This window comes from Entelurus aequoreus, linkage group LG01 (genome assembly GCF_033978785.1).
Source record: "Entelurus aequoreus isolate RoL-2023_Sb linkage group LG01, RoL_Eaeq_v1.1, whole genome shotgun sequence".
NCBI lineage: Eukaryota > Metazoa > Chordata > Actinopteri > Syngnathiformes > Syngnathidae > Entelurus > Entelurus aequoreus.
In genome coordinates this window covers 4,293,048-4,310,603 of record NC_084731.1, presented here as the reverse complement: position 1 = coordinate 4,310,603, position 17,556 = coordinate 4,293,048, and the positions used below count along the sequence as shown (strand labels likewise).

Below are 17,556 nucleotides of genomic sequence, written 5' to 3'. Positions count from 1 at the left end.
GCCTTTTATTTTTATTTTTTTGTCCTGTCCAGCTTCTCAGGCAAATTATATAGTAGATGTAGATGCCCATATCGGCTGTTCAGATTTACTTTACAAAAGAGAAGTGTAGGATACTTCTCTTGTTGCCTTATTTGTATTTGACTTTATTAAATGTATTTATATTATCATTTGGTGCAGCCGGGCCGAAGCAGGAGGGGATAGAAAGAGAAAAAAAAGGAAGACAGAGGGGGGAATTGTGGGGACAAGAGGGGGATTAGACAGAGAGACAAAAACAACAACAGCAAACACAACAACAACAACAACAACAACAACAATAGAGCAACATCAGCAAATACGACATGTACAAATATGATGGTTGTCAAGACTTGGTCTGAGGCGTGGTTTGCTCTCCCGTGATGCAAACGAACTGAAGCAAACATGGCGTGGAGGTAAAAACATGATTTTATTCTACACTATCAAAATTCAAAAAAGGTACAAACAAAAAGCGCTCACAGAGGAGGTAACAAACTTGGCTATGACAACAAAAGGCGCGCACAATGGCGGAGAACTATGAACATTAAACAAACAAAAACTTACGTGACAAGGAACTGTGAACATGGCATGAATGTGTGATGTCGCCAGGACGAACAACAGAAACAGAAAAGCCTATATAGTGACATGATAAGTGAAAACAGGTGCGTGACTAACTGTGAACAGGTGCGTGACATGACTGTGAAAACGTGAGACAGGTGTGTGTGAGTCCAAACGTGGAACAGGTGAAACTAATGGTTGCTATGGTGACAAACAAAACCAGGAAGTGAAACAAGGAACTAAGGAAGTGTCCAAAAAACAAAACAGCACATGGCCAAACAAAAACATGAACACAGACATGACAATGGTAAAAGTAATAGCAAATAAGCAGTTAGCGAAAATAAAAAATAATACAGAAATGACAATGAGCATTATTACACTAAAAATGGAGCAATACGAATGCCAATAGAAATAGCGCTATTGATAATGAACAATACCCATACTTTACCTTTATTATCAACAATACAGTTGTTCAAATGCAACAATACATATACGTAATGATAACTTGAGATACGAAAGAATGCAGAAAAATGGAGGGGTTTTTAACAAAGCTAAAGGAAATGTTCTCTCACTTTACATGTTATCACTGGCGATGTTTTTGCGAGTGGCAATGCAGACCCGCCTCGCCCGGAAAAACACGAGCGATGACATCACGTCTATTGTCGACAAATATAATTGTCGGTGACAAATTTTATTGTCAACTTTTGCGATAGATAATGGATTTCACTATGTAAAGCGCTTTGAGCCTCTAAGCTGTTCAGTTGTGCACATTGAACCTACAAGCTGTGCTCTCTTAGCACGGAATTATGATAATCGGTCTTTCGTCAGTGGACAAGAGACATGGTGTTTTACGGTGCGTTCAAGTACTGCTAAACAGAGTATGGCAGACAACGCTTGCAGAAGTGATACATACCGTATTTTCCACACTATAAGGCGCACCTAAAAACCGCCAATTTTGTCAAAAGCTGACAGCGCGCCTTATAATCCGGTGCGCCTTATATATGGACCAATATTGAGCCACAACAAACCTAAACTTCATTTTCATAAAGTTTAGGTCTCGCAACTACGGTAAACAGCCGCCAACTTCTTTTTCCCCCGTAGAAGAAGAAGCGTTTCTTCTTCTACGGTAAGCAGCCGCCAACTTCATTTTCCCCCAGTCATATATCCCAGCATGCACCGCGCGCTTCTTCTTCTTCTACGGGGGCGGCTGCTTACCGTAGAAGAAGAGGTTCTTCTTCTACGGTAAGCAGCCGGAAATGCTGATTATCGGTCCTGCTAGACACCGACATCTATTTAATAATACCACCTTAACAATTGACAACCAAAGAATTACACAAGGCAACTCGGTAAATAATCTGGGTATTATCTTCGACCCAACTTTCTCGTTTGAGTCACACATTAAAGGCCTACTGAAATGAATTTTTTTTATTTAAACGGGGATAGCAGATCCATTCTATGTGTCATACTTGATCATTTCGCGATATTGCCATATTTTTGCTGAAAGGATTTAGTAGAGAACAACGACGATAAAGATCACAACTTTTGGTATCTGATAAAAAAAAAAACCCTGCCCCTACCGGAAGTAGCGTGACAGTCAATTGAACAGCTCCTCACATTTTCCTATTGTTTACAATGCAGCTAGAGCGATTCGGACCAAGAAAGCGACGATTACCCCATTAATTTGAGCGAGGATGAAAGATTCGTGGATGAGGAACGTTAGAGTGAATGACTAGAATGCAGTGCAAGACATATCTTTTTTCGCTCTGACCGTAACTTAGATACAAGCTGGCTCATTGGATTCCACACTCTCTCCTTTTTCTATTGTGGATCACGGATTTGTATTTTAAACCACCTCAGATACTATATCCTCTTGAAAATGAGAGTCGAGAACGCGAAATGGACATTCACAGTGACTTTTATCTCCATGACAATACATTGACAAAACACTTTAGCTACGGAGCTAACGTGATAGCATCGTGCTTAACTGCATATAGAAACAAAATAAATAAATCCCTGACTGGAAGGATAGACAGAAGATCAACAATACTATTAAACAAGGGACATGTAAATACACGGTTAATGCTTTCCAGCCTGGCGAAGGTTAACAATGCTGTTGCTAACGACGCCATTGAAGCTAACTTAGCAACCGTGCCTCACAGAGCTATGCTAAAAACATTAGCTATCCACCTACGCCAGCCAGCCCTCATCTGCTCATCAACACCCGTGCTCACCTGCGTTCCAGCGATCGATGGTGCGACGAAGGACTTCACCCAATCACAGATGCGGTCGGCGAAACGGAGGAAGTTAAGGTGAGTTCGGCGGCTAACGCGTCTGCTATCCATCTCTGTCTTCCTGGTTGTGTTGCTGTAGTGTGCCGCTAATACACCGATCCCACCTACAACTTTCTTCTTTGCAGTCTCCATTGTGCATTAAACAAATTGCAAAAGATTCACCAACACAGATGTCCAGAATACTGTGGAATTATGAGATGAAAACAGAGCTATTTTGTATTGGATTCAATGGGGTACCGATACTTCTGTTTCACTGGCTACGTCATCATCCAAAGGCGTTTTTAACCGGAAGTTTAGCGGGAAATTTAAAATTGCACTTAATAAGTTACCCCGGCCGTATTGGCATGTGTTGCAATGTTAAGATTTCATCATTGATGTATAAACTATCAGACTGCGTGGTCGGTAGTAGTGGGTTTCAGTAGGCCTTTAAGAGTGTTACTAAAACGGCCTTCTTTCATCTCCGTAATATCGCTAAAATTCGTTCCATTTTGTCCACCAGCGACGCTGAGATCATTATTCATGCGTTCGTTACGTCTCGTCTCGATTACTGTAACATATTATTTTCGGGTCTCCCTATGTCTAGCATTAAAAGATTACAGGTGGTACAAAATGCGGCTGCTAGACTTTTGACAAGAACAAGAAAGTTTGATCATATTACGCCTATACTGGCTCACCTGCACTGGCTTCCTGTGCACATAAGATGTGACTTTAAGGTTTTACTACTTACGTATAAAATACTGCACGGTCTAGCTCCAACCTATCTTGCCGATTGTATTGTACCATATGTCCCGGCAAGAAATCTGCGTTCAAAGAACTCTGGCTTATTAGTGATTCCCAGAGCCCAAAAAAAGTCTGCGGGCTATAGAGCGTTTTCTATTCGGGCTCCAGTACTATGGAATGCCCTCCTGGTAACAGTTAGAGATGCTACCTAGAAGCATTTAAGTCCCATCTTAAAACTCATTTGTATACTTTAGCCTTAAAATAGACCCCCTTTTTAGACTAGTTGATCTGCCGTTTCTTTTCTTTTCTCCTCTGCCCCCCTCTCTCTTGTGGAGGAGGGGGGGACACACAGCTCCGGTGGCCATGGATGAAGTGCGGCTGTCCAGAGTCGGGACCCGGGGTGGACCACTCGCCTGTGCATCGGTTGGGGACATCTCTGCGCTGCTGACCCGTCTCTGCTCGGGATGGTTTCCTGCTGGCCCCACTATGGACGGGACTCTCACTATTATGTTAGATCCACTATGGACTGGACTTTCACAATACTATGTCAGACCCACTCGACATCCATTGCTTTCGGTCTACCCTAGGGGGGGGGGGGGGGGGGGGGTACCCACATATGCGGTCCTCTCCAAGGTTTTTCATAGTTTCATAGTCATTCACATCGACGACCCACTGGGGTGAGTTTTCCTTGCCCTTATGTGGGCTCTGTACCGAGGATGTTGTTGTGGCTTGTGCAGCCCTTTGAGACACTTGTGATTTAGGGCTATATAAATAAACATTTATTGATATTTAAATGGGACAGTGGCCTAATTGTGCACACTCGGTGTATTTATACACAATCTAGAATAAAACTAATGTGTTTCTTCATGTGACCATTTTAGTCAAAAATTATTTAACATTTGAAAAAAAATGCTTAATTTCAGCTAAAATAATAACAAACAATAGGGTTAGTGTAAAATGCACCTATTGAAATATTCATGGAGTGCAGGTCTTGTTGTGAATTTAGTTTTTAAGATGCTATGCAATAATAAATAATTAATACAAGTGCTTTCAAGACAAGTTCACAGATGCGTTGTCCGTTATACTTGATATTTTAGTCGACTAAAACTAGACTAAAAATAAATTAATCTAGATGACTAAAATATGACTACGAATAGAATACTGTACATTTCGTCAAAAGACCATGACTGCTGTCAAAATTAACCCTGGTGTCCTCAATCAATGGGAATCGAAAACTAAACAAACATGATCCCGGCAGCGGATCATGACACTAATAATACTTATCATTTTTTAAACTTACTTTTGTATCTTTCCTATAGCATCCATCGCAATAAATCATGCAAATGAGACAGTGACGCCATCTAGCGACATCATGTTTGTTTAGTTTTCGATTCCCTCACTTTCTGTTTTGACCAACCCTGGGTTTGTGTTTTAGTTGCCATGACTGCAGACTGGTTTCACCTGCCTCTGATTAGTGTTCGGGATGCTAACCTGCTCCTGGGCACTAATCAGAGAGCTACTTATTCCCGCTGTACACCACACTCAGTCTGGTTTCCTTGTTTGCTTCCATGCAACACTTTACGTCTAAGTATTCTTGATTCCTGAGCTAAGCTTTACCATTTGTTTTCTGGTTTACATGTTAAGCTTCCTTGTTGGCTATTCCGTTAGTTTCCCGTGCTATAGGCACGGTTGTCTTGTTTATTTTTGTATCCAGTCTGAATTATTGGACATTAAATTATTGTCCTACCTGCATGTTGCCTCCTGAGTTTCCATCTGCATCCTGGGAGAACGACCCATGCATAAACATGCGACCCAACTGTAACGATTAGAACTGCAAATTAACTTTCTTAATTTGATTTTTAGTTGTTTTTTTAAATAAAATTTGTTCTGCAATGTTGAATGGTTACATGTGATCAAAAGAATAGAGAGTTGTGATCTTTATGGCTGAAATGCTTTTTTTTGGTTTTTCATTCCTAAAGAGATACTTTTCATTCTGTGGCCACTCAGAGAGTCAAACTCATACCGGCCGACTTATACATACATTTTCATCATTTAATTAAAAAATTATCAAAGGAAACAACACTTTAATGACCCAACATGTTATGCATGTGCAATACAACTACATTAATACATCTTTATATTTGAATATTTAGGCTCTGACAAATAAATATATAATACATCCACAATTGAATACTTGTACTGTACATTGTGAAATATTTGTTATGCATTCTGTTTTTTTTTAAATCTGAGATGAGCTTTATTTATGGTGACATCTTCGGGCGTCGCTGATTACCTTGTCTAAAAAATCTTTGCGTGAGCTCTATGCATGGTCAAAAGAATATGTGGGCATACCTAACCTTTTCACGCATATCATTTTTTGATAAATACCAACAGTTGCGATGAAAAATACAGGGTTAAAACCCTGCTCACGCAACTTTTAAAAAGCGAGTGCCATTGTGTTGAGTCTGTTGACCATCTATTAAAGACTCTCGACTGCACTCCTGCCTCCGCTCTGCTTCTGGGGTGAGAGCCGCACTTTGGACACTCCTGCTCTGAGGGCATCTAATGTCCACATCTTAACATTGTTTATGTTAGTATTAAAATTCTCTGCGGTTGCCAGTTGTGTACTGGGTACACAGAAATAACAGACAATTTATTTTTTTGGTCAAGTTTAAAAAAAATGTTTTTGTCCTATTTAGTTGTCACAAAACTCTTGCTCTTACCTGGAGTGTAATAGTGGAATTTGTCAAATGCATGGTCATTGTGAAAAAGCACATAACAAAAAGAAAAAAACTAAACATCTTAGCGATTTTCTTCTCTTATCGTCAGAGATTTTATTGGAGGTAAAGCATGCAGTCACCGCAGGCTGAATGTCTATTGTACAATGACCTATTTCCAAGTCAGCCTTGTGCCTTCCTTTTTTCTGATTGATGCTTTTAGACATGCTTTCCTCCTACCACTCTAACTTTTCTACACAAAAAGATGGAACTAAAATGTTTAACCAAAGTCTCTTTGCACCAATTTCAATAAGTTTGACAATATTTACGCACAATTTGTAGCTCCAAAAAGATGAGTATTATATAGTCACTCATTTTCTATTGCTTAACCTAGTCACAGTTAAGAAGCTGGAGACCATCATCCCAGCTGACTGGCAATCAGTCATAGTGCACATTAGGGATGTAACAACAAACAGTATTAATGATAAACCACGATAAAGCTCTTGGTGGTTGGGGGCGTGGTTAAGAGGGGAGGAGTATATTTACAGCTACAATTCACCAAGTCAAGTAGCGGATTTTATAGACTAGGCTCAGTGCTAGTTGTTTAACTCTGTCCTCCACCTTGAGCCAGCCCACTTTAGAGAAGTGGGTAGGAGTGAGGTGGGATCTGGGGTGGAGGTCTAGCAGTAACCTGACTAGCTTGTTCTGAGATGTTTGGAGTTTAGATTTGAGGGTTTTGGAGGTGCTAGGGTACCAGGAGGTGCATGCGTAATCGAAAAAGGGTTGAACGAGAGTTCCCGCCAGAATCCTCAAGGTGCTTTTGTTGACCAGAGAGGAGATTCTGTAGAGAAATCTCGTTCGTTGGTTAACCTTTTTGATTACCTTGGTTGCCATTTTATCACAGGAAAGGTTAGCCTCTAGAATGGAAACTAGGTAGGTGACCTCATCTTTCCTGGTGATAACAATGTCACCCACTTTTATGGTGAAGTCATTGACTTTCTTGAGGTTGATGTGGGACCCAAACAGGATGGATTCTGTTTTACCCAAGTGTATGGATAGCTTGTTGTCAGCGAGCCAGGTGCAAGTTCTACAGAGCTCAGCACTGAGGATTTTCTCCACCTGTGACTTGTCCTTGCCGGATACCAGCAAGGCAGAGTCATCCGCAAACAAAAACAATTCACAGTCGCATGCCGATGACATGTCGTTTATGTATATTAGGAACAGTAAAGGTCCCAATATACTGCCTTGGGGGACTCCACAGCTCACCGAGAGGGGGGGGGGGACACGGTGCCGTTCACCTCTACCACCTGCTCCCTCCCCTCCAAGTAAGATTGCATCCAGCTCCATGAGTTTTTGTTAAATCCGATTGCTCTGAGCTTATCCAACAGTATAGCGTGGTTAACGGTGTCAAAGGCCTTCTGAAGGTCCAGCATGACCATGCCGCAGTATTTGCCCGCGTCCACCTCATGTTTGATGTGGTCGGTCAGATAGAGAAGGCATGTGTCAGTGGAGTGGTTAGTTCTGAAGCCGGATTGGAATTTGTACATGAGTTTATTAGTGGCAAGGTAACTATCGACCTGTTCATAAACAATTTTTTCCATTACTTTCGAAATGGAACTGAGAATAGAAACAGGTCGGTAGTTGCCAGGTTCCAATTTGCTTCCTTTTTTAAAGAGGGGAGTTACTCTTGCAATCTTAAAATCTTTTGGTACTTGGCCTTGTGTAATTGATAGGTTTATTATGTGCGTGATGATCGGGGCAATGATGGAGGCAGAGTTCCTGAGGAATCTGGAGGGAATATTATCAAGGCCGGTGGCCTTGTTAGGGTGGAGCGCGCTCAATTTTTTAAACACCTCATCAGCTGTGACCATTTCTAATTTGAAATGATCGTTGGATACTCCTAGCTTTCTGTAGAAGGCTTTAATGTGTTCTACACCAAAGTGACCAGAGTGGTGGGACAGCTTGTTGACAAGGGTTGCGGCTATGCTGGTGAAAAAGATGTTAAGTCTGCTAGCTACCTCCATTTTGTCTGTAATGAGGGAGTCACCCTCCTTGATGCTGATGTTGGTGAGTCTTGTTTTAAGTTTCTGGCTGCAACCAGGAAGCTGGTTGTTGAGAATTTTCCAGAGCTCACGTGGTTTATTTGTGTTTTCCTCTATTTTGTCGTTAATGTAATTTTTTTTTTAAGGATTTAGTCAGGTTGGTTGACTTATTTCTTAATTTATTGCATTGCTTTTTGAGAGTTGAAAGGAGTAATTTGAGGTTGATATTATTGGGTTGTTTATCTACTTCTGTTTTACATTTTTGGTATTCAGAGTATTTCCTGTCTCTGTCTTTTATGGCAGCTAATAGGTCCGGATTCATCCATGGTTCCGAGCAGGCTTTGATCCTGACTGTTTTCACGGGAGCCATGTCATTTAGTATCTTTAGGAACGCCGTTTTGAAGCGATCCCAAGCAACATCGACCAGGTTGCTCGCGAGCACAGGGGACCAGTCCCACTCATCTAATTTTAAATTGAAATTGTCATTGGAGTATTTTTTGAGGGATCTGGATTGGGCTGTTATGTGGCCATTGGCTTTAGGTTTAGCTATTTTGCGGGTGCAGAAGGTTAGATAGTGGTCACTAAGACCACAGATCATGACCCCACTATTTTTTATTTTAGGCCGGTCTGAAGTGAGAATGAGATCTATGGTTGATTGGGTGGAATCACACACCCTTGTAGGTAGCGCTATTAGCTGGGAAAGACCGTGCAGATTACAAAACTTGCTGAAGGATCTGAAGACAGGCGCATCTTTGCGTTGAATATCTGTGTTCGGATCCCCAGTTATAATTTTCTCCATGTTGTCTGTCCCCGCCAAGCATTCTTCCAAAACCCCATAGAAATCACTCTGATTAGGGGGTCTATAAACAGTCCCTATTAGTACCGGCTTAGCGTTTTTAAATTTGATTTCCGCCCACACAGATTCCACGTCATTGTGGTTAAGATCAGTGCGAGTTATGTATTTAATATCTTGGTGAATATACATACAAACGCCCCCACCGGTGCTTGATGAATGTAATGTGTGACACGCCAGTGAGACATAAAGTTGGATGTAAATATTTGTCTCAGAAAAGGAGTTGTTCTCTTTTTATTATTCTTTCATCTAATATTGGAAGTTGATAATTTTATTTGTGTATTTTAAATGTCCTTTGTGTGTTCTGTGAAGAGTGTGAGCAACTAAGGAGTTCATTTCAGCATTCTTACACTTTTTTAATCAGTGATTTTTCATGACTTTTTCAAAATGTTTTACTGAATTTCTATAACCAAAATAAATTATTTTATCTTAATGGGACCACTGAATTCTAATTACCGTACAGCAACACTAAGTACAACTATGTCTACATCTGAAATGCTTGGTGCCTCTCTAAAACTAAAACAAAACACCAGACAGGCACACTTAGCTGCGTCTTCTCATATTTCAGTTCCAACATATTTAGTCTTTACTTCTGCTTCATCCCACAGCCTCACGAATAAATCCATTTGATGGACAAATGGTGGTTTAGGTTTTGGCATGCAGCATGACATATACCCTTTGTTATGACATTAACGACAGGCTTTTAAAGTGCACAGCAAGCTCAAAAGCACAGAAATACAGTGAGAAACTTGTTCTCATCACAGGTACTTTTTGCTGCAATCTGGCATCCTGCGAACATGGTGACGAAAGTCCAAAAAAGTTGTCTTCTTTTTTTTTTTGCTATGGAAACTTTGGTGTTGCTGGCTATGAAATTGTGTGTACTATTAGTGAGTGTGCTGCATGTGATCTACTAAGACTGTGCGTACAATTGAAAAGTGGTGCAGACTGCCCTATTTACATGGAGTTTTTGCATGTACTAGGCATTATGTACCCTCCATATTCATGTTACTGTACTCTCCAACCTGTGTGCGATGTCTTTGAACAGCACACATCTATAAGCAGTACCAACTTTTCTCCAGTATAGAATCGCAATCTATAAAGAATAGAAACTATATATATATATATATATATATATATATATATATATATATATATATATATATATATATATATATATATACGTGTGGAGTTTGCATGTTCTCCCTGTGACTGCGTGGGTTCCCTCAGGGTACTCCGGCTTCCTCCCACCTCCAAAGACATGCACCTGGGGATAGGTTGATTGGCAACACTAAATGGTCCCTAGTGTGTGAATGTGAGTGTGAATGTTGTCTGTCTATCTGTGTTGGCCCTGCAATGAGGTGGCGACTTGTCCAGGGTGTACTCCGCCTTCCGCCCGATTGTAGCTGAGATAGGCTCCAGCGCCCCCCGTGACCCCGAAGGAAATAAGCGGTAGAAAATGGATGGATGGATATATATATATACAGTATATATATATATATATATATACATACATACATTTTTTATAACGGCCCTAACTTTTTTATCGGGCGATTAACGCCAACACTTCCTTTTTTAATCTCTAGCCATGCTGTAGCGGGGGAACCTGCAGTTCATTTGCTACTGCGAGCAGAAATGAACAAAATAAAATCTACCTTATGGAAATATCAGGTTTAAAGCCATGGCAAGTTGTTCTCCCGACGAGAAAGGACTCTTTTTCACCGTGAGAAGAGGCAACATCGCAGCAGAAAACACCTGCTGCGCTCGTCGAAAGAGGTGAGTGGTGCTTCACTTTCGTGTTTAGATTACGATTATGGTGCAGTGATAACATAACAATTAGATTGTTACTGTGACCGCTTTAGTAAGTAAGATGACATGAAAGCTAAACAGGAATGAAAGACGGTCGGCAGGATGTCGATAGGAGACTTTTTTTTTATAACAAATAGTCGATCCGACATCACAACATGTCAGACATCAAAACATGTCAAGACACTTTCTCAAAACAATCACACACTTTTCCGGCTCCAAAATAAAAGCGCTAAGCTATACATTCGACTTAACTACATTTAAGGTTTCTCCTTAATGTACGGCTTCATATTAGCCGTCACACCTAACAAAATAAAGTAATATAATGTATTGTAGCGTCCAGAAGATGGAAGATGATGCTCTTTTTAGCTTTTATGGCCAATTTTATGATAACAGCGGGCCCAATTCCAACAAGTATTTCCTCCGTGCACACACGTCTGCCTCCATGCTTCACTCCTAGACACACAACAGTTGTTCATTCTCCGCCGACACGGTGTGTTGCTGGCTAAAATATTGTGTAAATTATTTTATAAAATGTTCTGGTAGAATCCTCAATTACAGAATGATTAGCAGGCTCAATATTACATTTTATTAATTAATAGAGAAGGTTAAAACATTGTCATGCAGCAATATGAAAATCATTAACTTGTACAACATGTAATGTACTGAATATCAGAAGCATTTATTCAGGTAGAAATATCACAGATTACAGCTGGGATAGGGTGCAGCCCCCCGTTACCCTAAAAGGGACAAGCGGTAGAAAATTGATGGATGGATATTACAAATGTTCAAATGTATCAGGAATTCGTTAACACTGGAGGTAGCCCAAACTTATTTTAATGCAATGATAATGTCTTGTTTTTATTATTGTATAACATATTGGTCCCAGGCAATCAAAATCCCACTGAGGCCATTGGAAACCTTACACGAACAATCGCTCAAAATCTTTGACCAAAACCACAACAACAGTTCTTCAAAAATATACTGTTAAATTTTGACAACATTCAAAGATAGCATCAATACGAATGGCCCATCGAATCCTAAACAACGCTGCACCAGCGCCACTTAATCACTTTGTCCAGTTTACATCTGCTGTGACAACTAGAAACACACAAGCCTCTACCACGGGGTTAGTGTAGCATACCCGGATGTAAAACCTCTTTTGCCACAATCAGCCTTTTCATATAAAGCGATAAAGGTTTGGAACGACCTCACAACAAACTTTAAAAATCAAACACAGTTGAACTTAAAAAATGGCTTTGGAGCAATCAAAGCTGCTCACACGGTCACTGAGGTTGGCGCTATGTTTGACCCACATGTCAATTTAACCTGTATTATATTTATGCATGAGAACATTTTGTTGTGAGCTGTGAGGTTTGTCTGTTAAAATCATTGGTTGGTTTTTGGCATTTTATTTGTCCAGCTTACATATTCGTTTTTATACACTTTACAAGAAATACATTGACGGCAAACTCTGTTGCTTCCTAGCTTGGGCGCGTAACCTTTCTGAGACTCTTATTTTATTAGCGCCTTCGCTTTGACTGACAGGCACTCTTTGATACCCATGGAGAGGAAATTGACGGGCTCACATAGTGCATCATGGAGTACATCAACTTCTGTGTGGACTGCATCGTCCCAGAAAAGACTGGGCTTTGTTATTCTAACAACAAGTCGTAGATAACAAAGGACATCAAGGACATCCTGAATACCAAAAAAGAGGGCTTTCAGAGATGGAAATCAGGAGTAGGTGAGGAAAACTGAAGTGGTTCTGAGAGTGAAGATCAGGGAGGCCAAGGGCAACTACAGGAGGAAGCTGGAGCAACAACTCCAGCCAAACAACACTAGGGAAGTGTGGAGTGGCATGAAGACCAACACAGGCTTTAAGACGACTGACTATAAGCGGTGTTGATGGCAGCGTGGACAGGGCCATACAGTTAAACCCTTTTTTTAAACAGATTCGACAAGGCTCCTGCTCCCATTCCCCCTGCCCCTGGTGCCTGCATGCAGCCACTAGCCACTCCACAGCCACTTCTCCCACCCCAAAGCCACCTGTCCTCAGGTGAGGGTCCTTCTGCGCTCCCCCACCCCGAGCTCCCAGTCCCACAGCCCTCCCTCATCAGACAAATTACCCCCAAACCGGCCTACCGCCTCCACACTGTCCTTTGCTGCAGAAGATGTAAGAAGACAGCTTACTAAACTCCACACAGGCAAAGTTGCGGGTCCTGATTGTGTCAGCCCTAAGGTGCTCAAAGCCTGTGCCCCCCAGCTCTGTAGAGTCCTTCATCACATATTCAGCATGAGCCTAAGTCTCCAAAGAGTCCCAGTGGTGTAGAAGACGTCATGCATCGTTCCCGTTCCAAAAACACCACACCCCTGCGACGCCAAGGACTACAAAACCAGTGGCTTTGACGTCACATATCATTAAGACTCTGGAAAGGCTGATCATGGATCAGCTTCGGCCGATTGCCAGGTCTCATCTAGATCCTCTCCAGTTTGTCTACCAGCCCCAACTGGGAGTGGAGGATGCCATCAGGTTCCTGCTCAACCGTGTCCAAGCTCACCTGGAAAAGCCGGACAGCACTGTGAGGGTCATATTTTTTTACTTCTCCAGTGGTTTTGACACCATCAAACTGGCTCTACTGGCTGAGAAGATGACGACTATGCAGGTGGATGCTCCTCTTATGTTGACTAAATGACTGGCAGACCGCAGTATGAACACCTTACACACTGTGTGTCAGACAGAGTGGTCAGCAACACAGGGGTCCCACAAGGACTTCCCTTTCTTTTCACCCTCTAAAACACAGAATTCCACTACAACACAGAGTCCTGCCACCTTCATAAGTTTTGTTACGTTTCGGCTGTGGTTGGATACATCAGCAAGGGTGATGAAGCGGAGTACAGGGCTGTGGTGGGTAACTTTGTTGTAAGGTGTGAGCAGAACCATCTACTGCTCAACGTGGCAAAGACTAAGGAGCTGGTGGTATATCTGAGGGGGAAGAAGGCACCCCTGTTTATATCCGTGGGGTTGATGTGGACATTGTTACGGACTATAAATACCTAGGAGTCCACATTGACAATAAACTGGACTGGTCTAAGAACACGAAGGCCATCAACAAAAAGGGCGTGAGCCGCCTCTACTTCCTGAGGAGCCTGAGGTCTTTTAACATCTGCAGTAAGATACTGAGGATGTTTATGAGTCTGTGGTGGCCAGAGCAATCCTGTTTGCTGTGGCGTGCTGGGGCAGCAGGCTGAAGGTCACATACTTAGGCCATGTCTACACTAAGTTGTTTAACCCCTTAAACGAATAATTATTTAGCATAAGCCCCGTTTCAGCCACACTAAACCATCGTTTAAGGTCCCCCTCCTCGAACAAATTTTTACACGGGTATGTCAGCCATGTATTTCTTGAATCTCCGGCATTTAGCTTTGTATGGACTTATTGATCGTTGACAAAGTGAGTTCAGAGAGGAAGTGACGCCAGAAAGACCGCGCCCACACAGGAAGTGACGCCAAAAGGTCAGCGCCCCACACAGGAAGTGACATCAGAAAGAACGCGCCACAGCCAGCTTCAAAACAAAGATGGATGCGGATCATGCAGACATACCCGTGTTTCTCCTTCTTGTACATGTACAGACGCTTTTGGAAATCACAAATCAATACCTTAAGTGAAGGCAACGGGCGATTGCAGCTATTTCGGATACTACACATCTCAGACGGCAAGAGAACTTTCAAACAGTCAGCTGTGATTCTACTTACCGGAAAACTTGGTCCCTTCCTCCTGTGGATGTGATCGTGATAGGCAGTGTGTGACTACAAATATTGCTTTATGGATGTGACTGTGAAATGGCCAGGCAGTGTGCATGATGCCCGCAACTTTGCTAACTCCACATTTAGCGCGCAACTGAAAGATGGAACCATCTCCTCGTGTCCCAAACAGTTTATCGCATTGTCTACTTTCTCATGTCGATTAAAGATTTGATTAATTTATGATGGCTCAGGTGTGATTCACTACAATAGGGCCCCACAGCACACTGGATTCTAGTTAATTGAAATACCACAACACTGGATATTGTTCAAAGGAGATAAATATTAATTTAAAAACTTGCACGCAAAACAGCAAACAAATGTAAAATGCACAGCAAACAATTTATAATATAGCTCTTTTAAATAACTTCACAGTGAAGTAAAGTTATCTACTGGAGAGCTTGAGCAGATTGACACTTTTTTTTCTTTCTTCGTGCATGCGTACTAGGTCACGTTACGCCGGCAGACGGAGGGGGGCGGGGGTCTTAAACGGTCACGGATAAGGTTAGGTGCGATTCACCATGGATAACCTTATCAGGCTTAGTGTAAACGGGACATTAAACAGACTCAATAAACTGATCTGCAAGGCCGGCGACATCATTGGGGTGGAGCTGGACTCTCTGACGACAGTCTCAGAGAGAAGGACGCTGTTGAAGTTGCGTAGCATCTTGGACAATGTCCCTCACCCACTGCATTATGGGCTGGTCCAAAACAAGAGCACTTTCAGCTTTAGACTTATCCCACCACGGTGCAAAACTGAACGCGACATTCCTGCCTGAGGCCATCAAACTTTAGAATGCATCACTCCAATAGTCGTGGATACTGTCTATTAATCTGGACAAATTTAATAAACCCCACAGCTGCGCAGTATTCCATTAAATTTTTACACGTTTATGTTTAATAATGTGCGAATCCTGTCTCACACTGCCATTCTGGTTATTTCATCATGTACATATTGTTTAGATTGTCTATTTTGTACATATCATGGTAGTCCTACTGGTACTTTTGTTTATTGTATTGCTAATTGTATTATATTGCTTATTCTATTTCCCCTTCTTTATTTCTAATTACTGTATATATAAGGAGCAACAATAACACTCAAGTTTCCCCCTGGGGATTAATAAAGTATTTCTGATTCTGATATGCGTTTTTGTTATATTAAATATTCTTTTTGCATGTTTTACTTCAGTCTCGTCTCCCCCTTTGTCGTTGCGACCCACAGCCAGCCATAACACTTTGTGTCATTGTTTTGTTATTGTTTCTCTACAGTATGCTTTGTGTGTACTTCCTGGCTGCACTATTTATTTGTTTTTATTGATAAACATATTTTCACCTGAACTTTGCCTGCCGACTCTGCATTCTGGAGTGAAGACCAACACAAACACACCGAAACGTAAAAAATATTGTATAATAACAAGGTACCTTTAGGACTAGTTTTATTCTGGAAAACGTTGAAGACCTCTGCTCCAGTCTGTAACAAATGGTAAATTATGTATTTTTTTTAGTGGAAGCTCTTAAATCAAAGCTGTAAGTCAATGTATATTGTGTTCAATATTCAATACGGACACAATGAAATTCAAAACGTGAAATTAGCCTGTGTCACTGTTAGATTGTTTTATTTTATAGCATTTCAAATACACTTGTTCTTACATGTTTATTATCTATTTTAAACCTGGTTATTTTATTTACTGCATTTTGTTCTGCAGTGCATTTCTGATGTAAATATTTTTAAATGACAATATACAGTAAATACATTGGAAATCTTAGTCAACACCTACGTCACATCTTGATTTGACTGATTGTTCAAAGTGGACAAAATGCTAGAAAGTCACTATGGACAAATAAGTGTTGATTATATTTATAGGAAGATTATATTGTACATGACCAGCTGATACACACAAACAATACTGGAAAAAGCCACCAACATCTACTGTCATACAACCATGATGTTATGATGTTATATGCACACATTTACACATGTAGCGGAAGGAGAAAGTTCAATTACCTGTGGTGGAGTGGAGACTCTCCCAGCTCCAGCACCGAGACAACACACAACGCAAAGTGCCGCTCAGGCTACCTTCAATCCCTCTGATGCATCCACCAATCTTGACACCAGTGTCCACCATGCTGTCCACCATTGCACTCCACCAAAGTCTTACAATTTTCCTGTCCGGCTGCTATACCAGCTCTCTCTGAGCAGGATTGCCACCCCTTGTCAACCTCGCTGGGTCCGCATGCACACAAAAACAAAGCAGTGAAAGGTACTAAGCAACAACGAAGAAAAGCACGGCTGCTGAACAAAAAAGGTTTATTCTGCCAGCATGGAGATGAAGGAAGACGACGCGGCTCTATTTTCTGAGACAAGCTTCAGTTGTCAACTTGGTTATTTCTCCTTCCATGCACGTAAGGCAACATCATAGGAGCCAACCTTGCTTCCATTCCCTTCTCTGTGCTTGACTGCCTCACATACATTTCCTCTTTGCTCTCTGCTTCTTTCGCTCTAGAGATCTCTCTCTCTCTCTCTCTCTCCCTCTCTTCCTCCCTCTCTTTCTGTCTCTCTCTCTCTGTCTCTCTTTGTCTCTCTCTCTCTACATCACTGGGGGATTTATAGGGCGTTTCTGATGCTCCATTGTGTCCATTTTGGGAGGGTTTGCCTCCAGATAATGATCCACCTAATAGAAGAGGGAGGGGCTGAGCCTGTCCTGTCTCACGCTAATAGGGGTAGTCAGACTTGATGCGTGCACCCTTTGAAGCAC

At 41.6% G+C, this 17,556-nt stretch overlaps 1 protein-coding gene across 3 annotated transcripts in view; it reads right to left on the bottom strand.

Moving 5' to 3' along the window:
* LOC133647098 (rho guanine nucleotide exchange factor 4-like) overlaps positions 1–17,556 on the bottom strand; it is a 103,487-nt gene that overhangs the window by 62,047 nt on the left and 23,884 nt on the right. Inside the window, exon 1 of one of the 3 annotated variants that reach the window (XM_062043228.1) lies at positions 16,806–16,948. The exons of 1 other annotated variant lie outside the window; for it this stretch is intronic. In XM_062043228.1, the coding sequence (XP_061899212.1) occupies positions 16,806–16,938 (133 nt within the window). In that variant the 5' untranslated portion in view covers positions 16,939–16,948. Of the gene's footprint in view, positions 1–16,805; positions 16,949–17,556 lie in introns of those variants that run through there. One more of the 3 variants, XM_062043220.1, reaches the window with a different exon arrangement.